Source organism: Bombina bombina, chromosome 10 (assembly GCF_027579735.1).
Source record: "Bombina bombina isolate aBomBom1 chromosome 10, aBomBom1.pri, whole genome shotgun sequence".
Classification (NCBI taxonomy): Eukaryota; Metazoa; Chordata; class Amphibia; order Anura; family Bombinatoridae; genus Bombina; species Bombina bombina.
The window spans coordinates 11,886,858-11,912,736 of NC_069508.1; the positions used below are offsets into that span (position 1 = coordinate 11,886,858).

At 39.0% G+C, this 25,879-nt stretch overlaps 1 protein-coding gene across 4 annotated transcripts in view; it reads right to left on the reverse strand.

Annotated features, from left to right (window-relative positions):
- VAV3 (vav guanine nucleotide exchange factor 3) overlaps positions 1 to 25,879 on the reverse strand; it is a 300,764-nt gene that overhangs the window by 93,899 nt on the left and 180,986 nt on the right. For all 4 annotated transcript variants that reach the window (XM_053693780.1, XM_053693781.1, XM_053693784.1 and 1 more), the window contains exons 17-18: positions 4,209 to 4,310; positions 2,464 to 2,555 (exon numbers count right to left, since the gene is read on the reverse strand). In XM_053693780.1, the coding sequence (XP_053549755.1) occupies positions 2,464 to 2,555; positions 4,209 to 4,310 (194 nt within the window). The remainder of the gene's footprint in view (positions 1 to 2,463; positions 2,556 to 4,208; positions 4,311 to 25,879) is intronic.

Consider the following 25,879-nt stretch of genomic DNA (forward strand, 5'->3'; position numbering starts at 1 on the left):
ACCTAAGTCATTTGATGTATGGTCATCCTCATCACTAACCATCTAATTCATCTACTCATCCATTATCCACATTAATGAACAGTTTATATTTATTGTTCCTGCCATCATCATCAGTCACCCATCCATTGCATTGGTTTGCTGTCATGTCACTTTCCATTTCATCAGCACTAGGATGAAGTTTTTTGCTATGCACTTTTATTTGCCGGCTTAGGTCTAGTTCAGAGTTGCAAGTGGGGCCCATGTGAATTGTCTGTTTGTCCCTTGTGTGTTTATGCGGGGGTGTTGGTATGTTTTTGTTTTTTGCTGTTGTATTTCTCATTTGAAAATTACAGAAGCATTTATTTTTTGGCGGTGTTTTATACAGAAATTTGTTATTTATAAATTGCACATATTTTTTGACCTATTATAGTATTTCATTTATTATATAGTGTTTTGCATCTTATTTTGGTGCAATTCTTTCTTTCTCTTTCATATTAGTGTATATTTAACAGCTCTGCTGTGGTGCTCTTTGCCTCCTCCTGCTGACCAGGAGGTGAATATCCCATTAGTAATTAAGATGATCCGTGGACTCATCGTGTCTTAAAAAAGAAATACCATAACAAGAGGTCTGATTTGTATTTGGGTAGTAACAGGCAGAGAGGTAAATTGAGAGAGTGTGTCTTTAAGGAAAAGGCAACTGAGACATGTAATTAGCTAAAAACAATGTGATTAGGAAGAATACTGTACAAGAATAGAGCAATCTCAGGGATATACATCAGATCTTCTGAAGGGTTTACTGGCTCACACATCAAACGCTAGACAGCACAGTCCCTATGGTTCCTATGTGTGTCTACCTATAGTCACTGCTCACCTATAGTCACCGCTCACCTATAGTCACTGCTCACCTACAGTCACCGCTCACCTATAGTCACCGCTCACCTACAGTCACCACTCACCTATAGTCACTGCTCACCTATAGTCACTGCTCACCTATAGTCACCGCTCACCTATAGTCACTGCTCACCTATAGTCACCGCTCACCTACAGTCACCGCTCACCTATAGTCACCGCTCACCTACAGTCACCGCTTACCTAGTCACTGCTCACCTATAGTCACCGCTCACCTATAGTCACCTCTCACCTACAGTCACCGCTTACCTATTGTCACTGCTCACCTATAGTCACCTCTCACCTACAGTCACCTCTCACCCACAGTCACCTCTCACCTACAGTCACCACTTACCTACAGTAACCTCTTACCTACAGTCACTTCTCACCTACAGTCACTGCTCACCTACAGTCACCGCTCACCTATTGTCACCGCTCACCTACAGTCACCGCTCACCTACAGTCACCACTCACCTAGTCACCACTCACCTACAGTCACCGCTCACCTACAGTCACCACTCACCTAGTCACCACTCACCTACAGTCACCGCTCACCTACAGTCACCACTCACCTAGTCACCGCTCACCTATTGTCACCGCTCACCTACAGTCACCGCTCACCTACAGTCACCACTCACCTAGTCACCACTCACCTACAGTCACCACTCACCCACAGTCACCTCTCACCTACAGTCCCTTCTCACCTACAGTCACCTATCCCCTAGTCACCGCTCACCTACAGTCACTTCTCACCTACAGTCACCACTCACCTACAGTCAGCTCTCACCTACAGTCAGCTCTCACCTACAGTCAGCTCTCACCTACAGTCACCACTCACCTACAGTCACTTCTCACCTACAGTCACCGCTCACCTACAGTCACCACTCATCTACAGTCACTGCTCACCTACAGTCACCTCTCACCTACAGTCACCGCTCAACTACAGTCACCGCTCACCTACAGTCACCGCTCACCTACAGTCACTGCTCACCTACAGTCACCACTCACCTACAGTCAGCTCTCACCTACAGTCAGCTCTCACCTACAGTCACCACTCACCTACAGTCACTTCTCACCTACAGTCACCGCTCACCTACAGTCACCGCTCACCTACAGTCACTGCTCACCTACAGTCACCTCTCACCTACAGTCACCGCTCACCTACAGTCACTGCTCATTAAAGCACCTATACAATTTCCTACCTACTAGCTAGACTGTAAGCTCGTTGGGTCAGCTCCTGCTCTGTGCTTGACAACAGTTAGAGTAAAGCTAATTTCATTCCATTTACTGTTGTCTTTGTTAGAGTTGTGTAGCTGTGAACAAGTAGGGAAAGGGTTAACCTCAGCATATTTTTCTGTGCAGGAATTAAGAGTATTAAATGCAGTAACTGTCTCCCCAGTGTCTTAATTTAGGATGGTCAGAATCTCATCAATCTCACATGCAGCTCTAATTGTGCTTATAAATGGCACTTATAAAAGTATATGTGTCATAATAAACACAAATCATGCTCCCAATAAACGTTAATTATTCCTGCTCTGCTTTACGACCTCATTAAAATCATGCAAGCAACACAAATTCCCCATAAATATCCCGTACCTCCCCGGCCGCAGGTCTCCACTCGGCCCAGACACTCCTTGTGGGCTCCAGTTCCACAGCGCGAGCACAGATAGCCCTGGTAGAAGGTCCCTCTGATAAGAGATTAACCAGAACCAGAGAATCTTAAAATGTGAAAATTCCAAATACCCAGTGACTAATTCCCAGTAGTCCTGGGAATCCATATACTCACCAAATAGGTCAATGGGCAGTAGCTTTACATTTATATCATATTATCTCCATCCCCCTCTCAATTCTTTGTCTCTCTCACCCCCCCCTCTCTCTCTCACATACCCTCCCTATTCTCTCTTACACACATCTCCCTCCTCTCTTGTTCTCTCTCTCACAAACCTCTCTCCTTCCTTTCTCTCTCACATCCCTCTCTCCCTCCTCTCTCTCTCTCATCATCACTCCCTCCTCTGTCTCACATCCCCCTCTCCCTCCTCTCTCTCTCACACTCCCCTCTCCCCTCTCTCTCACATCCCCCTCTCCCTCCTCTCTCTCTCTCTCTCACATCCCTCTCTCCCTCCTCTCTCTCTCTCATCATCACTCCCTCCTCTGTCTCACATCCCCCTCTCCCTCCTCTCTCTCTCACACTCCCCTCTCCGCTCTCTCTCACATCCCTCTCTCTCTCTCTCTCTCTCACATCTCCCTCTCCCTCCTCTCTCTCTCACACTCCCCTCTCTCTCACATCCCCCTCTCCCCTCCTCTCTCTCTCTCACACACCCCCTCTCCCTCTTCTCTCTCTCTCACACTCCCCTCTCTCTCTCACATACCCTCCCTATTCTCTCTTACAAACCTCTCTCCTTCCTTTCTCTCTCAAATCCCTCTCTCCCTCCTCTCTCTCTCTCATCATCACTCCCTCCTCTGTCTCATATCCCCCTCTCCCTCCTCTCTCTCTCACATACCCTCCCTATTCTCTCTTACACACATCTCCCTCCTCTCTTGTTCTCTCTTACAAACCTCTCTCCTTCCTTTCTCTCTCACATCCCTCTCTCCCTCCTCTCTCTCTCTCTCTCTCTCTCATCATCACTCCCTCCTCTGTCTCACATCCCCCTCTCCCTCCTCTCTCTCTCACACTCCCCTCTCCCCTCTCTCTCACATCCCCCTCTCCCTCCTCTCTCTCTCTCTCTCACATCCCCCTCTCCCTCCTCTCTCTCTCTCTCTCTCTCTCTCACATCCCCCTCTCCCTCCTCTCTCTCTCACACTCCCCTCTCCCCTCTCTCTCACATCCCCCTCTCCCCTCCTCTCTCTCTCACACCCCCCTCTCCCTCTTCTCTCTCTCACACTCTCCTCTCCCTCACACATCCCCCTCTCCCTCCTCTCTCTCTCTCACACTCCCAACTCCCCTCTCTCACATCCCCCTCTCCCCTCCTCGCTCACACTCCCCACTCTCTCATATCCCCCTCTCCCCTCCTCTCTCTCTCACACATATCCCCCTCTCCCTCCACTCATATCCCCTCTGCCTCCTCTCTCATTCCCTATCCCTCCTTTCTCTCACACACATCCCCCTCTATCTCTCCCCCCCTTCTCTCTCTCATTCCCTCTACCTCCACTCACATCCCCTCTGCCTCCTCTCTCTCACACACACACATCCCTCTCTTTCACTCTCACTCTCTCATCCCCCCCCTCACTCTCTCATCCCCCCCCCCTCTCTCATCCCCCTTTCCCTCTGTTCTCTTACACACATCCCCATTTCCCTCTTCCCCCTTTCTACACCTATTTGAGTTCTGTAGGGGTTGTGTTACCTGAGAAGCATCTGACACACACAGCAGGATGTGACCGTGGTGAACGTGTGCATTTTGAACTCATGAGAATTAGCTGTTGCATTTTCTGGCCGAATGTTGGATCTGTAAAGTTAGCACAGAGTAGAGACCTTTATAAGAAGACAGACACTGCTGAACACTCACAAGTCTGTGTGTAATAAAAAGCATCCCAAGCTCAGTCACGTGAAATAAAACAACATTTATAGCTATACAGCTGCTGTGCAAGATAGTTGCAGGGTCTCATTACTGATAAACAGCATATGCACACTTCCATGACCTTATATATAATTTACTTGGTGAGAACCCAGCTCATATATAAAGAGAGCAGGCGGCATCTGTGATACCAAATGAGTTAAGGTCACTAACATAAAACTTTAAGGATAATTTGCTTAAACATATTTTTGCAGATTTTTCCCCTTGATATTTATGTTTTTATTTCTCTACCATTTTCAACTATTTCATTTTAGATTAAGGAGATTTATTTAAAGATTTTATTGGGACACAAAACAAAAGCTTTTGCTTTCATGATTCAGACGCTGTTCAGTAAAATAACGGACACATAGTAATTAGTTATGCACTTGAAATGCAGGAAGAATTGCAAGAAAGAAGAAGATTGCCCAACTCTATCAATATATATGTATAAAGAAAAAAATCATTCAATTTGGCACATTCATACTCAATAACTTTATGGTATTAATAACTGCCCCTCTTATAAGGTTTTGCCATTGAATACCGTATCAAGCGAATGCATGATTTAAGTAAGTAGGCAGATTCTAAGATTTGCACTTAGTACAGATAATTGAGCTATCACTCGTTATCACAGACACTAATATATTTTAACAAATATCAGAAATAAGACAATCACTCAACAATAATAATGTGCGTGAAATCTCAATGTAAAATGCTTAATTACAGATGCTGTTATATATGTGTCACCTCCAAGTTACATTTTTATTTAAGCGAAAAAAATCTGCTGCAGCCCTCATTAACAGTTGCAATAGCGAAGATAAATAAGATACATATCTTGTGTTTGTAAATAGTGGCTGGGATATAACATTCAGGTATGATTAAACGAAGGCTAAAACTAGCCTTCCCACACCTGTTCTATATCTGTTATAGCTAAGCAGGCGAGGAAGCGTTATGTGAAACGCGCGTCAGGGGCACTCTCACAAGGTCATAGCACCTCCTCTCTTTTAATATTGCTTGCTCTGTACTTTAATCTGATATTTAACTTGAATGCATCTGCAGTCAGTATAAAGGTAATACAAGTCCCCGCTATAGAAGGGACTTTTGTCAGCTCAGTGTGTGTGCTGTGAAATGCATTAGCAGTGGGGACCTGTCGTCTACATCAATAGTTATTATCTAATGTTGGCTGTATTTACAGCGCTAGAAATATTCACTAAATTTAAGACGCTTTCACCCACTTAGCTATAACAGATATCATTTTGGTTAAACATAGAAAGGCTACTTTTAGCCTTCGTTTAATCATTTACTTTAAGATACCTGAATGTTATAATCCATGTTATATCCCAGCCACTATTTACAAACACAAGATATGTATCTTATTTATCTTCGCTATTGCAACTGTTAATGAGGGCTGAAGCAGATGTTTTGGCTTAAAGGGACAGTCAACATCAGAATTGTTGTTGTTTCAAAAGATAGATAATCCCTTAATTACCAATTCCCCAGTTTTGCATAATCAACACAGTTATAATTATACATCAAAATGCATTTAGATTAGAGGCGGCCTTCAAGGTCTAGGAAATTAGCATATGAACCTCCTAGTTTTAGCTTTCAACTAAGAATACCAAGAAAACAAAGCAAAATTGGTGATAAAAGTAAATTGGAAAGTGCCTTGATTCATGAAAGTTTTTTTTGGACTTGACTGTCCCTTTAAATAAAAATGTAACTTGGAGCTGACACATATAACAGCATCTGTAATTAAGCATTTTACATTGAGATTTCACGCACATTATTATTGAGTGATTGTCTTATTTCTGATATTTGTTAAAATATATTAGTGTCTGTGATAACGAGTGATAGCTCAATTATCTTTACTAAGTGCAAATCTTAGAATCTGCCTACTTACTTAAATCATGCATTCGCTTGATACGGTATTCAATGGCAAACCCTTATAAGAGGGGCAGTTATTAATACCATCTGAGTGCATTGTATCAGACATTATTTTATCTCATATCACTACTAAGAAGGTTGAGATCTATAGTACTGAGTTAAAGCTACTTTTAACAGTGTTTGTTTGTGTGAGGGCAGGAGTCCGGCTGGACCCAGATTTATTGGCAACAAATACATTTTTCAAAAAACTTAATGAGTATGAATGTGCCAAATTGAATGATTTTTTTTTCTTTTTTACATATATATTGATAGAGTTGGGCAATCTGATTCTTTCTTGCAATTCTCCCTGCATTTCAAGTACATAACTATGTATATCTATTGCCCATAACTCTAAAATTTGAGGGTGAGCTAATTTAAGCACTAATAAATTAACCCTTGAATTATAAAAACAACATTATCCCTCAAATCCCTACTTCTCTACATAGTAATTAGTATTGATGACTGCTATGGGTATATGGTTGAAGGAGTCTCCTCAAAATGTTTTTGTTTAGTTTTTTTGCTTTTTTTATTAAGAACACAGAAATAATACAAGAATTTGTTTAGTAATTTTCACAAGTAGTGCCCCAAACAGCCATCTTACAGCTAGTAAATGACAGTAAATGTGAAGGGCACAAGAATAAATATCTACCAGTCATGGTAAGAAGTCGGGCTAAGAATGCTTTTTAATAGATAAGTGCATTCAGAGGTTTCGGATAACTCTGAAATGTGGGAGAAGCCGCCGCTCGCGCAACTTACTAAGACTTAAGCTTACACAGATCCTAGTGCGTTACAGTCTCACAAGAATAAACTCAGTTCTGAAATTAGCCAAAACAGCACAGGTGTCCGCCTTCTCCCACAAGTGGAGGTACCCGAAAAACCTCCCAATGCACATTTTTTAACAATGCTATACATTTGCAAGAACACTAGATGGCAGCAGTGTTTGCTGTCATGTTGTGCTACAGACTATCTAGGCATCTCTTCAACAAACCATACCATGAGAACAAAGCATATGTAATAATAAAAGTAAATTAAGATTGAATCAACTTTACAAGAACTAATGAAAGATGCGGTTATAAATCAGAACATAATCTCACTGAAGATAAAAAAAGTGAATTAAATATTGAATGCATCATTTGGGAAGACAAAGGGTCAAAAACGTGTAATGTAAAGAGTGATAAAAGAATCATTAATAAGGATTTGTGAAGCATTCTAGAACGTAGGAAGTGGTAAAATGTTTTAGACCGAACATATTTCTGCTGTCTGTGCATTACCTGGGGGGTCTCACGCTGCATTTTTTAAATGATTTAAAGGGACATTAAACACAAATTGTAAGCTGTATGATAATCTACCTTCATATCTGAGAAGTATTTTGTAATGAATAATGCAGCTTTATTTTATCAAATGAGATTATTATTTTATGTTTTTTTCTTTTCACTGACTTCCCTGCCCCCCAGAACAAAATAACCCTTGCTAGCCAATCACAAACTAATACACAGATGTAGTATGAACTTTGTTTGCTGTTCAACAAAAGAATAACCTTCAAGCTTCTCACCCACACATTCAAGGCCCTCCACAACATCGGTCCCAAATACTTGAACCACCACGTTACCTTCTACACCCCCGCCAGACAACTTCGATCGGCCGACCAAGCCCTCACTGTCATCCCCCGCATCAGGAAAACCACAGCGGGAGGCAGATCCTTCTCTCACCTGGCTGCCAAGACTTGGAACACCCTCCCGCTGCACCTACGACAAGCTACCGCCCTAACTAAGTTCAGAAAAGACCTCAAGACCTGGCTCTTCGACTGAACTGCAACCCTCAGCGCCTTGAGACCCTTACGGGTGAATAGCCGCACTTTACAAGAACCCAATAGATAGATAGATAGATAGATAGATGGATAGAAAGATACTGGGGTAGCCTGGCCTTATATTTAGCACTGATTCAGCTCAGTTACTTAGTAATAATATATTTAACAGCTATTTAAACAAGCAGACATAAATTCCTTTTTAATCTTTATCTCATACATAATATTGTTTGTGTATATTTAACGCCTAGACTTACTTTACTATCACTATTGTTGATGTAAAACGGATAATACACCTTAAAGAAGCAAATGAGTACAAAGAACGAGAGGCAGGAGAGGAGTGAACAAAGCTGACAGATAAATTAGCTAAAAGTATCAACCAAAGTCTCCCTGGGAGAAAATGTAACAAGCACAATATATAATAACTGTATAGTGTAATAATGATCATTTTATTATATAATAACTGTATAGTGTAATAATGATCATTTTATAATATAATAACTGTACAGTGTAATAATGATCATTTTATTATATAATAACTGTATAGTGTAATAATGATCATTTTATAATATAATAACTGTACAGTTTAATAATGATCATTTTATTATATAATAACTGTATAGTGTAATAATGATCATTTTATTATATAATAACTGTATAGTGTAATAATGATCATTTTATTATATAATAACTGTATAGTGTAATAATGATCATTTTATTATATAATAACTGTACAGTGTAATAATGATCATTTTATTATATAATAACTGTATAGTGTAATAATGATCATTTTATTATATAATAACTGTATAGTGTAATAATGATCATTTTATTATATAATAACTGTATAGTGTAATAATGATCATTTTATTATATAATAACTGTACAGTGTAATAATGATCATTTTATTATATAATAACTGTATAGTGTAATAATGATCATTTTATTATATAATAACTGTACAGTGTAATAATGATCATTTTATTATATAATAACTGTATAGTGTAATAATGATCATTTTATTATATAATAACTGTACAGTGTAATAATGATCATTATATTATATAATAACTGTACAGTGTAATAATGATCATTTTATTATATAATAACTGTACAGTGCAATAATGATAATTTTATTATATAACTATACAGTGTAATAATGATCATTTTATTATATAATAACTGTATAGTGTAATAATGATCATTTTATTATATAATAACTGTACAGTGTAATAATGATCATTTTACTATATAATAACTGTACAGTGTAATAATGATCATTTTATTATATAATAACTGTATAGTGTAATAATGATCATTTTATTATATAATAACTGTACAGTGCAATAATGATAATTTTATTATATAACTATACAGTGTAATAATGATCATTTTATTATATAATAACTGTATAGTGTAATAATGATCATTTTATTATATAATAACTATAGAGTGTAATAATGATCATTTTATTATATAATAACTATACAGTGTAATAATGATCATTATATTATATAATAACTGTACAGTGTAATAATGATCATTATATTATATAATAACTGTATAGTGTAATAATGATCATTTTATTATATAATAACTATACAGTGTAATAATGATCATTTTATTATATAATAACTATACAGTGTAATAATGATCATTTTATTATATAATAACTGTACAGTGTAATAATGATCATTATATTATATAATAACTGTATAGTGTAATAATGATCATTATATTATATAATAACTATACAGTGTAATAATGATCATTTTATTATATAATAACTGTACAGTGTAATAATGATCATTATATTATATAATAACTGTATAGTGTAATAATGATCATTATATTATATAATAACTATACAGTGTAATAATGATCATTTTATTATATAATAACTGTACAGTGTAATAATGATCATTATATTATATAATAACTGTATAGTGTAATAATGATCATTATATTATATAATAACTATACAGTGTAATAATGATCATTTTATTATATAATAACTGTACAGTGTAATAATGATCATTTTATTATATAATAACTGTACAGTGAAATAATGATCATTTTATTATATAATAACTGTACAGTGTAATAATGATCATTTTATTATATAATAACTGTACAGTGTAATAATGATCATTTTATTATATAATAACTGTACAGTGTAATAATGATCATTTTATTATATAATAATTGTACAGTGTAATAATGATCATTTTATTATATAATAACTGTATAGTGTAATAATGATCATTTTATTATATAATAACTGTACAGTGTAATAATGATCATTTTATTATATAATAACTGTACAGTGTAATAATGATCATTTTATTATATAATAACTATACAGTGTAATAATGATCATTTTATTATATAATAACTGTATAGTGTAATAATGATCATTTTATTATATAATAACTGTACAGTGTAATAATGATCATTATATTATATAATAACTGTATAGTGTAATAATGATCATTTTATTATATAATAACTGTACAGTGTAATAATGATCATTTTATTATATAATAACTGTACAGTGTAATAATGATCATTTTATAATATAATAACTGTACAGTGTAATAATGATCATTTTATTATATAATAACTGTACAGTGTAATAATGATCATTTTATTATATAATAACTGTACAGTGTAATAATGATCATTTTATTATATAATAACTGTATAGTGTAATAATGATCATTTTATTATATAATAACTGTATAGTGTAATAATGATCATTTTATTATATAATAACTGTACAGTGTAATAATGATTTTATTATATAATAACTGTATAGTGTAATAATGATCATTTTATTATATAATAACTGTACAGTGTAATAATGATCATTTTATTATATAATAACTGTATAGTGTAATAATGATCATTTTATTATATAATAACTGTATAGTGTAATAATGATCATTTTATTATATAATAACTGTACAGTGTAATAATGATCATTATATTATATAATAACTGTACAGTGTAATAATGATCATTTTATTATATAATAACTGTACAGTGTAATAATGATCATTTTATTATATAATAACTGTACAGTGAAATAATGATCATTTTATTATATAATAACTGTACAGTGTAATAATGATCATTATATTATATAATAACTGTACAGTGTAATAATGATCATTTTATTATATAATAACTGTACAGTGTAATAATGATCATTATATTATATAATAACTGTATAGTGTAATAATGATCATTATATTATATAATAACTATACAGTGTAATAATGATCATTTTATTATATAATAACTGTACAGTGTAATAATGATCATTATATTATATAATAACTGTATAGTGTAATAATGATCATTTTATTATATAATAACTGTACAGTGTAATAATGATCATTTTATTATATAATAACTGTATAGTGTAATAATGATCATTTTATTATATAATAACTATACAGTGTAATAATGATCATTTTATTATATAATAACTGTACAGTGTAATAATGATAATTTTATTATATAATAACTGTATAGTGTAATAATGATAATTATATTATATAATAACTGTACAGTGTAATAATGATCATTTTATTATATAATAACTGTATAGTGTAATAATGATCATTATATTATATAATAACTATATAGTGTAATAATGATCATTATATTATATAATAACTGTACAGTGTAATAATGATCATTTTATTATATAATAACTGTACAGTGTAATAATGATCATTTTATTATATAATAACTGTATAGTGTAATAATGATCATTTTATTATATAATAACTGTACAGTGTAATAATGATAATTTTATTATATAATAACTGTACAGTGTAATAATGATCATTTTATTATATAATAACTGTATAGTGTAATAATGATCATTTTATTATATAATAACTGTACAGTGTAATAATGATAATTTTATTATATAATAACTGTATAGTGTAATAATGATAATTATATTATATAATAACTGTACAGTGTAATAATGATCATTTTATTATATAATAACTGTATAGTGTAATAATGATCATTATATTATATAATAACTGTATAGTGTAATAATGATCATTTTATTATATAATAACTGTACAGTGTAATAATGATCATTTTATTATATAATAACTGTACAGTGAAATAATGATCATTGTATGCAGTGCTGAAATGTTCCTTTAAGATAGGAAACCATTTTTATTTTCATGATTCAGACAGAACAAACAATTTTAAAAAGTTTCCAATTTACTTCAGTTATTAAATTTGCTTTGTTCCCATGATATTCTTTGTTAAAGAGATACCTAGGTAGGTACCTGGTGCATTACATGACAGGAAATAGTGCTGCCTTCTAGTGCTCTTGCAAAACTGCTGCCATATTGTGCTCCAAACATGTGCACGCCCCTGAGCTTACGTCCCTGCTTTTCAACAAAAGATACCAACAGAACATAGAAAATAAGATAATAGAAATAAATTGTTTACAATTGTATGTGCTATCTGAACCACAAAACATAATTTATGTAAGAACTTAGCTGATAAATTAATTTATTTCATATTGGCAAGAGTCCATGAGCTAGTGACTAATGGGATATACAATCCTACCAGGAGGGGCAAACCTCAAAATGCCAATAAATACACCCCTCACCACACCCACAATTCAGTTTAACGAATTGCCAAGTAGTGGGGTGAAAAAGAAAGGAGTAAAAAGCATCAACAAAGGAATTTGGAAATAATTGTGCTTTATACAAAAAATCATAACCACCATAAACAGGGTGGGTCTCATGGACTCTTGCCACTATGAAAGAAATTAATTTATCAGGTAAGTTCTTACATAAATTATGTTTTCTTTCATGTAGTTGGCAAGAGTCCATGAGCTAGTGACGTATGGGATATCAATACCCAAGATGTGCAACTCCACGCAAGAGTCACTAGAGAGGGAGGGATAAAATAACAACAGCTATTAAATCATAAGCAGAAGAATCAAACTGAAACAGCTGCCTGAAGAACTTTTCTACCAAAGACTGCTTCAGAAGAAGCAAATACATCGAAATGGTAAAATTTAGTAAATGTATGCAAAGAAGACCAAGTTGCTGCTTTGCAAATCTGATCAACTGAAGCTTCATTCTTAAAATCCCAAGAAGTGGCGACTGATCTAGTAGAATGAGCTGTGATACTCTGAGGCGAAGACTGTCCCGCTTCCAAATACGCCTTGTGAATCAAAAGCTTTAACCAAGATGCCAAAGAAATGGCAGAGGCTTTCTGACCATTCCTGGAACCGGAAAAAACACAACTAATAGACTAGAAGTCTTCCTGAAATCTTTAGTAGCTTTGATATAGTATTTCAAAGCTCTTACAACATCTGAAGAATGTAAAGATCTTTCAAGAGCATTTTTAGGATTATGACACAAAGAAGGAACAACAATTTCCCTACTAATGTTAGAATTCACATCCTTAGAAAGAAATGTAAACGAAGTCTGCAAAACAGCTTTATCCTGATGGAAAATCAGAAAAGGAGACTCCCAAGAGAGAGCAGACAATTCAGAAACTCTTCTAGCAGAAGAGATAGTCAAAAGGAACAACACTTTCCAAAAAAGTAGTTTAATATCCAAAGAATGCATAGGCTCCGAGGGAGGAGCCTGCAAAGCCTTCAAAACCAAATTAACGCCTAGATTTAGAGTTCTGCGTTAGCTGTCCAAACCAGCATTAGGGGGTCCTAACGCTTCTTTTGGCCGTCCGCTGGTATTTAGAGTCAGTCAGGAAAGGGTCTAACGCTCACTTTTCAGCCGCGACTTTTCCATAGCGCAGATCCCCTTACGTCAATTGCGTATCCTATCTTTTCAATGGGATCTTTCTAACTCCGGTATTTAGAGTCTTGGCTGAAGTGAGTGTTAGAAATCTAACGACAAGACTCCAGCCGCAGAGAAAAGCCAGGAGTTAAGAGCTTTATGGGCTAACGCCGGTTCATAAAGCTCTTAACTACTGTGCTCTAAAGTACACTAACACCCCTAAACTACCTATGTACCCCTAAACTGAGGTCCCCCCACATTGCCGCTACTATAATTAAATTTTTTAACCTCTAATCTGCCGACGTACACCGCCGCAACCTACATTATCCCTATGTACCCCTAATCTGCTGCCCCTAACATCGCCGACACCTACATAATATTTATTAACCCTTAATCTGCCCTCCCCAACGTCGCCGCTACCTACCTACACTTATTAACCCCTAATCTGCCGACCGGACCTCACCGCCACTATAATAAATGTTTTAACCCCTAAACCGCCTCACTCCCGCCTCAAAAGCCCTATAATAAATAGAATTAACCCCTAATCTGCCCTCCCTAACATTGCCGACACCTAACTTCAAGTATTAACCCCTAATCTGCCAACCGGACCTCACCGCTACTATAATAAATGTATTAACCCCTAAAGCTAAGTCTAACCCTAACACCCCCTAAGTTAAATATAATTTAAATCTAACGAAATAAAATAAATCTTATTAAATAAATTATTCCTATTTAAAGCTAAATACTTACCTGTAAAATAAACCCTAATATAGCTACAATATAACAAATAATTATATTGTAGCTATTTTAGGAATTATATTTATTTTACAGGCAACTTTGTATTTATTTTAACCAGGTACAATAGCTATTAAATAGTTAATACCTATTTAATAGCTACCTAGTTAAAATAATTACAAAATTACCAGTAAAATAAATCCTAACCTAAGTTACAATTAAACCTAACACTACACTATCAATAAATTAATTAAATAAACTACCTACAATTATCTACAATTAAATCAACTAAACTAAATTACAAAAAAAAACACTTAATTAAAAAAACCCCACTAAATTACAAAAAATAAAAAAAATTACAAGAATTTTAAACTAATTACACCTACTCTAAGCCCCCTAAAAAAATAACAAAGCCCCCCAAAATAAAAAATGCCCTACCCTATTCTAAAATAAAAAGTTTACAGCTCTTTTACCTTACCAGCCCTTAAAGGGGCCTTTTGCGGGCATGCCCCAAAAAAAACATCTCTTTTGCCTGTAAAAAAACATACAATACCCCCCCAACATTACAACCCACCACCCACATACCCCTAATCTAACCCAAACCCCACTTAAAAACCTAACACTAAGCCCCTGAAGATCTCCCTACCTTATCTTCACCACGCCTGGTATCACCGATCCGTCCAGAAGAGGCTCCAAAGTCTTCATCCTATCCGGCAAGAAGAGGTCCAGAAGAGGCTCCGAAGTCTTCAACCTATCCGGCAAGAAGAGGACATCCGGACCGGCAAACATCTTCATCCAAGCGGCATCTTCTATCTTCATCCATCCGACGAGGAGCGGCTCCATTTTCAAGAACTCCGGCACGGAACATCCTCTTCTCCCGACGACTAGACGATGAATGAAGGTTCCTTTAAGGGACGTCATCCAAGATGGCATCCCTCGAATTCCGATTGGCTGATAGGATTCTATCAGCCAATCGGAATTAAGGTAGGAAAAATCTGATTGGCTGATTGAATCAGCCAATCAGATTCAAGTTCAATCCGATTGGCTGATCCAATCAGTCAATCAGATTGAGCTCGCATTCTATTGGCTGATCGGAAGAGCCAATAGAATGCGAGCTAAATCTGATTGGCTGATTGGATCAGCCAATCGGATTGAACTTGAATCTAATTGGCTGATTCAATCAGCCAATCAGATTTTTCCTACCTTAATTCCGATTGGCTGATAGAATCCTATCAGCCAATCGGAATTCGAGGGACGCCATCTTGGATGATGTCCCTTAAAGGAACCTTCATTTGTCATCTAGTCGTCGGGAGAAGAGGATGTTCCGCGCCGGAGGTCTTGAAGATGGAGCCGCTCCTCGTCGGATGGATGAAGATAGAAGATACCGCTTGGATGAAGATGTTTGCCGGTCCGGATGTCCTCTTCTTGCCGGATAGGATGAAGACTTCGGAGCCTCTTCTGGGCGGATCGGTGATACCCGGCGTGGTGAAGATAAGGTAGGGACATCTTCAGGGGCTTAGTGTTAGGTTTTTAAAGGGGGGTTTGGGTTAGATTAGGGGTATGTGGGTGGTGGGTTGTAATGTTGGGGGGGTATTGTATGTTTTTTTACAGGCAAAAGAGATGTTTTCTTTGGGGCATGCCCCGCAAAAGGCCCTTTTAAGGGCTGGTAAGGTAAAAGAGCTGTAAACTTTTTATTTTAGAATAGGGTAGGGCATTTTTTTATTTTGGGGGGCTTTGTTATTTTTTAGGGGGCTTAGAGTAGGTGTAATTAGTTTAAAATTCTTGTAATTTTTTTTATTTTTTGTAATTTAGTGTTTGTTTTTTTTGTAATTTAGTTTAGTTGATTTAATTTTAGATAATTGTAGGTAGTTTATTTAATTAATTTATTGATAGTGTAGTGTTAGGTTTAATTGTAACTTAGGTTAGGATTTATTTTACTGGTGATTTTGTAATTATTTTACTAGGTAGCTATTAAATAGTTATTAACTATTTAACAGCTATTGTACCTGGTTAAAATAAATACAAAGTTACCTGTAAAATAAATATTAATCCTAAAATAGCTACAATGTAATTATTATTTATATTGTAGCTATATTAGGGTTTATTTTACAGGTAAGTATTTAGCTTTAAATAGGAATAATTTATTTAATAAGATTTATTTTATTTCGTTAGATTTAAATTATATTTAACTTAGGGGGGTGTTAGTGTTAGGGTTAGACTTAGCTTTAGGGGTTAATACATTTATTATAGTAGCGGTGAGGTCCGGTCGGCAGATTAGGGGTTAATACTTGAAGTTAGGTGTGAGCGATGTTAGGGAGGGCAGATTAGGGGTTAATACTATTTATTATAGGGTTTTTGAGGCGGGAGTGAGGTGGTTTAGGGGTTAATACATGTATTATAGTGGCGGTGAGGTCCGGTCAGCAGATTAGGGGTTAATAAATGTAGGTAAGGTAGCGGCGACGTTGGGGGGGGCAGATTAGGGGTTAATAAATATTATGTAGGTGTCGGCGATGTTAGGGGCAGCAGATTAGGGGTACATAGGTATAATGTAGGTTGCGGCGGTGTCCGGAGCGGAAGATTAGGGGTTAAAAGTGTAATGCAGGTGTCAGCGATAGCGGGGGCAGCAGATTAGGGGTTAATAAGTGTAAGGTTCGGGGTGTTTAGACTCGGGGTTCATGTTAGGGTGTTAGGTGCAGACTTAGGAAGTGTTTCCCCATAGGAAACAATGGGGCTGCGTTAGGAGCTGAACGCTGCTTTTTTGGGGGGGGGTTTTCAGCTCAAACTGCCCCATTGTTTCCTATGGGGGAATCGTGCACAAGCACGTTTTTTAAGCTGGCCGCGTCCGTAAGCAACGCTTGTATTGAGGGTTGAAGTGGCGGTAAATATGCCTGTACGCTCCCTTTTTGGAGCCTAACGCAGCCCTTCAGAGAACTCTCAATACCAGCGTTATTTAAAAGGTGCGGGGGGGAAAAAAAACATGCGTAGCTAACGCACCCCTTCTAACGCAAAACTCTAAATCTAGGTGTAAGACTCCAAGGAGGAGAGATTGATTTAATGACAGGCTTGATACAGACCAAAGCCTGTACAAAACAGTGAATATCAGGAAGCTTAGCAATCTTTCTGTGAAATAAAACAGAAAGAGCAGAGATTTGTCCTTTCAAGGAACTTGCAGACAAAACTTTATCCAAACCATCCTGAAGAAACTGTAACATTCTAGGAATTCTAAAAGAATGCCAAGAGATTTTATGAGAACACCATAAATATAGGTTTTCCTAACCAGATATTAAATCTTCCTTGAAACAGACTTATGAGCCTGTAGCATAGTATTAATCACTGAGTCAGAGAAAACTCTATGACTAAGCACTAAGCATTCAATTTCCATACCTTCAAATTTAGCGATTTGAGATCCTGAGGGAAAAAACGGCCCTTGAGATAGAAGGTCTGGCCTTAAAGGAAGTGGCCAAGGTTGGCAACTGGACATACAGACAAGATCCGCATAACAAAACCTGTGAGACCGGGGGGACTTCCGGGCGGCGGCCATCTTAGGACGCAAAACTGTCGGCTGCTCACACTTTCCTGCTGCAATAACTAAATATTGACAGAAAAAGTCATCTTTGGGGCTTCAAACTGCTGGACTCGGGATTAGCATGAGTTCAGCTCTCATTTGATACCCCCACCTCGGGGATTGTGTGGCGCTCAAGGTTACCGGAGCTTTTCAAAGGCTGAGGCCTTCTCAAAACCCCCCCAGTGACTTTCCTAAGGGCAATCACTGTTGCGCAGCCCACATTGTCGGCTGATCAATCAACAAACATGGAGACACAACTTCTTCGAGAGTTAGAGAAACTGCTACAACATCACCAAAGGCAAATGGAAGTAAACTTCTCTCAACCCGTGCACAAGATCACACATAAGGTCCTACATGCCTTTCCCATTGCCGCGACACAGACAAGCAGCTCTGAGGGGGAATCAACTAGCTTACCATTGGACCTGCTGCCGCAAAACTCCTTACTAAAAGTTGAATCTGTATTCCCCACCAAGGTAGAGGAGGAAATAACAGACCTGCTACAACCTTCTGGAGTGAAGCACCTCGACACGACAAACGGCGTTGAGGACCTAAGCATCATAATTGTGGCGAAAGCACGCTTAAGTTTGCCAGATCCAGTAGAAGCCATACACCCAGTACATGATCAACCTACAGAGGACATCTCTACGGAGGGTGAGAATACTGTACCTGAGCCAAAAATAGGGCACTCAGAGGCGGAAATCACAGGTCCTATAAAGCCCAGAACCCCCGTGGCTATTATCCCCACATCATATACAAAAGGGACACGCTCAGTCTCCTTAGCAAGATCTACAGACCGAGGCCGTCGCGCCCAAACTTCCACACGGGTGGGGAAATTACCTGAGCCGGACATTCGCAGCGCAACCGGCAACGAACTTATGCCGCGCGACCCTTACTTTTTTGGCAATGAAACTACAGTGAGGAGAGCAGGCGTTGGATAAGATGGTTATAGTGTCCCACGCTGCTCTCTCTGGTTTTGATACAGGACACCCGGACAGACTGGTATTTCAGCACACACGTAGCACATACTTCAGAGATCAATAGACAGGTTAAATCCCTGCCTAGAATATACCTGGGGATTTTTTTCATTAAGCCCCTTGATGGTTGCTATTATTGTACAGTTGTTTGTTTTGTCTTCTTGTTGTTTTAATTTTGTTTTCCTCTCAATATTACTTGTATTAGGTGAACTACGCGCCAGTACTACTAATGCTGTCTTGTTATATGTTTTTACTCCCCCTTGACTCAGTACAGGGTAACATAATGATTATTAACTGACAATCTTAAGTAATACCAGATTAATTTGCAAGGCAGGTATCATGATATATCTATTACAGGCTATGGCTGTGCTTCCAACTCTCACTAGTATTACACCCTCTCCCCCCCCCCCCTTCTCCCTTATACTTTTAATTTGATATGGCAGACATAGGAACATTTTGCTTTGTTTTACTATTAAACCGTACGGTCCAAAAGTGACTGTGCCTGTTATCTACGTCCCTCTATTGAGTTATATGTTTTCATGGGCCCAAGAGTGGTCTGTTGAAGTGTTGAGGGAACATACCTTTATGTTTAAAACCATAAAATGAGGTTCCCTACTAGTATTCTACAGCTTTATTTATGGGGCAATTTGTTTGACTTCTGATTACCTTCGAAAATTATCGTTATGTAATACCATGTCATGCTTGTGTATACACTGTTTCTGTTGTTGAACGCTTCCATGGAGCTGTATTCTGTTTATCTAAATAACCTCAATAAAAAATAATTATCAAAAAAAAAAAAAAAAAACCTGTGAGACCATGCTGGTGCTATCAGAAACACATACAATTGTTCCATTATGATCTTGGAGATCCCCCTTGGAAAAAGAACTAGAGGTGGAAAAATGTAAGCAGGTTGGTAAAACCAAGGAACTGCTAATGCATCCACCATCTCCGCCTGAGGATCCCTGGACCTGGAAAGGTACCTGGGAAGTTTCTTGTGTAGATAGGAGCCATCAGATCTATTTCGGGGAGACCCCACATCTGTACAATCTGACCAAATACATCTGGATTGAGAGACCACTCCCCTGGATGTAAAGACTGACGAACAGAGATAATCCGCTTCCTAATTGTCTACACCTTGGATAAGTATCTCAGAAATTAGACAGGAGTTGGATTCCGCCAAAGAAAGTATCCGAGATACTTCTTTCATCGCTAAAGGACTGCGAGTCCCATCCTGATGATTGACATAGGCCACAGTTGTTATAGTCTGTTTGAAAACGAATGAATGATTCTCTCTTTAATAGAGGCAAAGCCTGAAGAGCCCAGAAAATAGCACAGAGTTCTAAAATATTGATTGGTAACCTCGCCTCTTGAGGATTCCAAACTCCTTATGCTGTCAGAGACCCCCAGACCGCTCCCCAACCTGTGAGACTTGCATCTGTGGAAATCACAGTCCAGGAAGGACAAACAATTGAGGCCCCTTGAATAATCTGATGATGGTCTAACCACCAAGTCAGAGAGAGTTGAGTGTTGGAATTTAAGAATATCAATTGTGATATCTGAGAATAATCCCTGCACCATTGATTCAGCATGCAAAGCTGCAGAGGTCTCATATGAAAACGAGCAAAGGGGATCACGTCCGATGCTGCAGTCATGAGACCTAAAACTTTCATGCACATAGCCACTGAAGGAAATGATCGAGACTGAAGGTTTAGACAGGTTGAAACCAACTTCAAACGTCTCTTGTCCAATAAAAAAAGACAGGGTCATGGATACTGAATCTATCTGGAAAAATAAAAAGGTAACCCTTGTCTGAGGAATCAAGAAACTCTTTGGTAAATTGATTCTCCAACCATGTCTTTGAAGAAACAACACAAAGTTGATTTGTGTGAGATTTTGCTAAATGAAATGATTGAGCCAGTACCAAGATATCGTCCAAATAAGGAAACACTGCAATACCCTGCTCTCTGATTACAGATAGAAGGGCACCAAGAACTTTCGAAAAGATCCTTGGAGCAGTCGCTAGGCCAAATGGAAGAGCAACAAATTGGTAATGCTTGTCTAGAAAAGAGAATCTCAGAAACCGATAGTGGTCTGGATGAATCGGAATGTGAAGATATGCATCCTGTCTATTGAGGACATGTAATGACAGAGTAGTCCTTATAGTCACCATCTTGAAAGTTGGGACCCTTACAAATTGAATCAAAAACATAAATTATGCTTACCTGATAATTTCCTTTTCTTCTGATGGAAAGAGTCCACAGATGCATTCATTACTTTTTGGAAATAAGAACCTGGCCACCAGGAGGGGGCAAAGACAACCCAGCCAAGGGCTTAAATACTCCTCCCACTCCCATCATCCCCCAGTCTTTCTGCCGAGGAACAAGGAACAGTAGAAGAAATATCAGGGTGAAAGGTGCCAGAAGATATAAGGACGCCCCACATAAACGTACGGGTGGGGAGCTGTGGACTCTTTCCATCAGAAGAAAAAGAAATTATCAGGTAAGCATAATTTATGTTTTTCTTCTTAAATGGAAAGAGTCCACAGCTGCATTCATTACTTTTGGGAAAACAATACCCAAGCTATAGAGGACAGTGAATGCCAAGACGGGAGGGTACAATAAGCGGCCCATATTGAGGGCACCAGGCCTGAACCTCTACCCAATAAAAAACCCTGCTTCATCCGAAGCTGAGAACATTTTAAGAGAAAAGGCCCCAGTGACACTGACTCGCAATTAGTCCAGGAGCCAAAGTAAAGACCGCAAATGGACTCGACTGAGCCAACAGTCCTCCAGGAGACACCGTCGCCCAACAAACGGTCCCCCACCACTCATCTCCACAAATGAAAGAGACACCAGCCGAAACCCCCAAGGGTACACGGCAAAGGAGAACCAAGGAAACTGAAAGGTCCCCTAAAACAAAAAGGAACACCTCCACGAGTGAGCCCAGCTCACAGAGACCCCAAGTGGGCCCAAACAGGGAAAGGAGGACATGCCTATACCAAGCGAAACCCTGGATAATACCGGGCCGAGAGACAGAACAGACGTCTCCCCAATATCCTCCAAGCATGGAATGCAAAGGAAGAGGCAAAGTCCTCCCAGTGTCCGGGAATAGAATACCAAGGTATTCGACCATGAAAAAGTGTGTAATACACCCAGGAGAAAAACCCCAACTTTGAGAACAAAGAGTCCACAACAGGACGACACAGAGGGTACTTGTGAGGAAGAAGCAGTCAAGCAAGAAACAGACCGCAAAAGCAACCCCCATACAGAGGGCATGTTCCAGGCAACCTAAGTCGCCGGACCTACACACAATCGAGGTCCCCCAATAAGGCGAGTATACTCTCAGAACCTGAAGGAAGAGTAAACTCTCTTCTAAGCAATGGAGCAAGTTGAAAGGAAAATCTATACCCTAGCAGACTAAGCTAACAGGATAGACTCCACAAGCTCACACATCCAGAGAAGACTGCGCAAATGCAGTTCCTTTGACCGCTCGGCCATCCTGACCTGCAGACCCCACTCAGCTGGACCAACCCAGCCTCCAGAATCCAAGACAGGGAAACAAAAGAATCCCAAAACAGGTACAGGAACGAGCGTAAGGATAGCACAGCCATCCCCACAGAGCACAAGTACAACCCGACTCTGAAACAGACAACAAGGCCATAGACCAAAGGATCTATCAAAATAAAGGCCCAACAAGTCTGCTTGGAGCCAGAAAGACCCCAGGGAGAACCAATCCCACCTGTCTGACTCTCATCCAGGAGAAGCCCCAAGCAAGGACTCTATCTCCATAGGGAGGAGAATATCCCCTAAAGAAAAGAGATGATGCCAGAAGGGCAACAACTGTCCTCAAGGCCCGAAGGCACCGGCTAATGGGAAGTGAAATTCCCAACACAGATGTCCTAGAAAAGGACCCCCCTACAAGTAGCTTGCCAAGCATAGGCGCAGCCAACCCATTCGCTTGCAGAGCAGGGAATCCACGGGAACACTGACAAGCTGACCAGGGGAATGCAACCCTAAGGCGCACCAGAAATTGGAAATACAGTGCCAGCAGCTGGGTAAGAACCAACCACCCGAGAGGCTTAAGCCACATGGCTAACCACCAGGTGACATGAGTCACTCTGTGGCAAATAGTAAAAAATACTCAGAAAACAGGCCAACCATGACCAGGTGAGGTAAATCGAGCAAGGACATAGCCCAAGTTCCCACTACCCTGGAACACCCCGACCAGCCCCTGAGATCCAAGATTCCAAAACCACCCAAGAGTGGGTCAGTAAAAAGGCCAAGCAAAGCATCAGCAACCGGAAGCCTCAGGAAGAAAAACAGGTCCGGGCACCAAATAGTTCAGTCAAACCTTATCCTAGAACTAAACACCCCAACAGGCCAAAACAACACAAGGCCAGACACAAGGGTTTGGATGCTTATCCAGAGAATCCGGATAGCGAGAGGAACTCGAAAAGCTCTGACAAAAGGAAGGAACCACCCCTAGCTAAAGTCCAGCGCTCCAAGAAGCAAGGCTAGAAGTCGTAAAATACTTCTCAGAGCCTCAGAACAACCAAGGGATACCTCGAGGTCCAAAAAATCCTACTAACAGGACTAGTCTCCTTAACATCTTCGCACAAGCAGAGGACACAAGGAAGAGAAGGCACTAAGCCTACCCAGATTCGGAAAAACTCAGAGCTAAATAAAAGTCCCCGCAGGGAACAACCATTACCCGGAAATACAGATCCCTAAAAGTAGATCCACTCACCTGGAGGCAATGGAAGAAGACCTAAAGGCCTCTTTATAACTCAGTCAAAAGTAAGAGCTGAATCTAGATACACTAGAAACAGCTATGTGTACACCTGCAAGGTGTCAAGAGCTGTAACAGATTTCAAACTGCAAATCTTCCGCATGCTAGACAGCTATCCTGTACAAGCTGTTGGATCAAGCCCAAAATAACACATCCAGAGGCCTAAAAATGAACGCCAAACCGCTTTAAGCGGTAAGTGGCATTAAGCCCTCCCACCCTCCACCACAGTGACGGAGCGGAAAAACTCCCCTGCCCGGTCATCTATGACTGAAGGCTATAAGGACTGAAACAATCCTTCCCACCTCATGGACCCACAGGTCCTCTCGAATGCTTAGTTGAACATGAAAAACAATGATAACCTGAGCCCTCTGCGCTTCTACCGAACCAGCCGAGCAGAACAGCGACACGTCTCTGAACAGCCGCAAAACCGAACAAACCCGACAGGACCAGCCTGTACGTAGGGTCCCAACCAGCAAGCTGCGTAAATTTTCCCTCGTAGGGGAAAAGACAGAAAACATACAGTTTTAACAGAGGACTAACATGTCCAACAACTTCCGAAGAAGTAATAAAGAGGTAATAAAGAGTATCAATCCCAGAAGGTACCCTAAGGAAACAAAAACAAATAAAAGACATCCCATCGGATATAAATAAAATATAAGGCAACCGGGATGTTAACACCCAAAAAGACACAGGCCTACCCGCAGGACCAGCCAAACGGAGCCCTATAACACAAAACTGGGAAAGATCTCTAACAAATGACAATCAGGAGATTACTTCATCCCCACATGTCTAATGAGGTGCACCATTCGAAGTATCAGACTGAAAATCCCTGTATCTGGTAACGATATGGTCATTTAATAACTGAAAAACATGTCTGAGCAACACGCAAAGGCAAGCAATCCTGTAACGAAAGGCACAACACTCAGGGATAGATATCACCGCAGGGAACTGTAGAGGCCCTTCCCAAGGCGAAAGACCCGGGACAATAGGGCACAAGCACATTCTCAAATAAACGTCTGGGCTCTGCAGACAACATTATATGGAAACGAGAACATGCTGCAAACTCCAGGGGAAACACGCCACCCTGCATGGAGGAACCATAAACTGGGTTACCCGCATGTGCAGAAGTATTATTTGGTAGGGAACTCGCCTCTCAGAGGACAGGACCCCCAGAGGCGGATGGCTAAGCAGTCCCTGGATTCCCAGAGCCCGAGGAACCAGGTGCTCTATAATGGCATACGGAACAAAACTGGTTGACAGGTGTCAACGAGGCCACTCCAGATTCATCACTGGACATAGAATCTGAAATCAAAATAGTTTCAGTATCAGAATTCTCTGTAACTGAATCTGAAATTAACACAGTCTCAGCATCAGAATCCTCCATAACTTGATAGAGGATATTTAAATATGGACTAAAGTAGTGAAAAACTAAAACGGCACCTGACACCTCCAATAGCTGGGGCACCCACCACCTCCTATGACCAGACCCCTGCGGACTAGAAAATTTCCTTCTCCACATGGCCAGGAATGCAGAAATGGAACAACGGAACGTAGCCACGCCGAACACAAGGTGAACCGTACAGTCCAAACAAGAGCGCCCAGCCAAAAAGCTGCATCACTTCCAAAGGCCTCAATGTTCCAACCACGAGCCCAGTAAACATTGCACATAAGCAGGTTGAATCACATAACAAACATGATTATAAAACATCCCCTGTTCAATAACCCCCCTCAGGATATATTAACCCTCGATTCCAAGATACTGAAAGAGACTCACTGAGATCCTTACGTTATAAGTTAGACCCGCAAGGTGGTAGCCTCTCGGGAAACAATCTCATTACAGTACATTGCGAATAAAGTAAAATGAAACAATCTTACCGGAATCT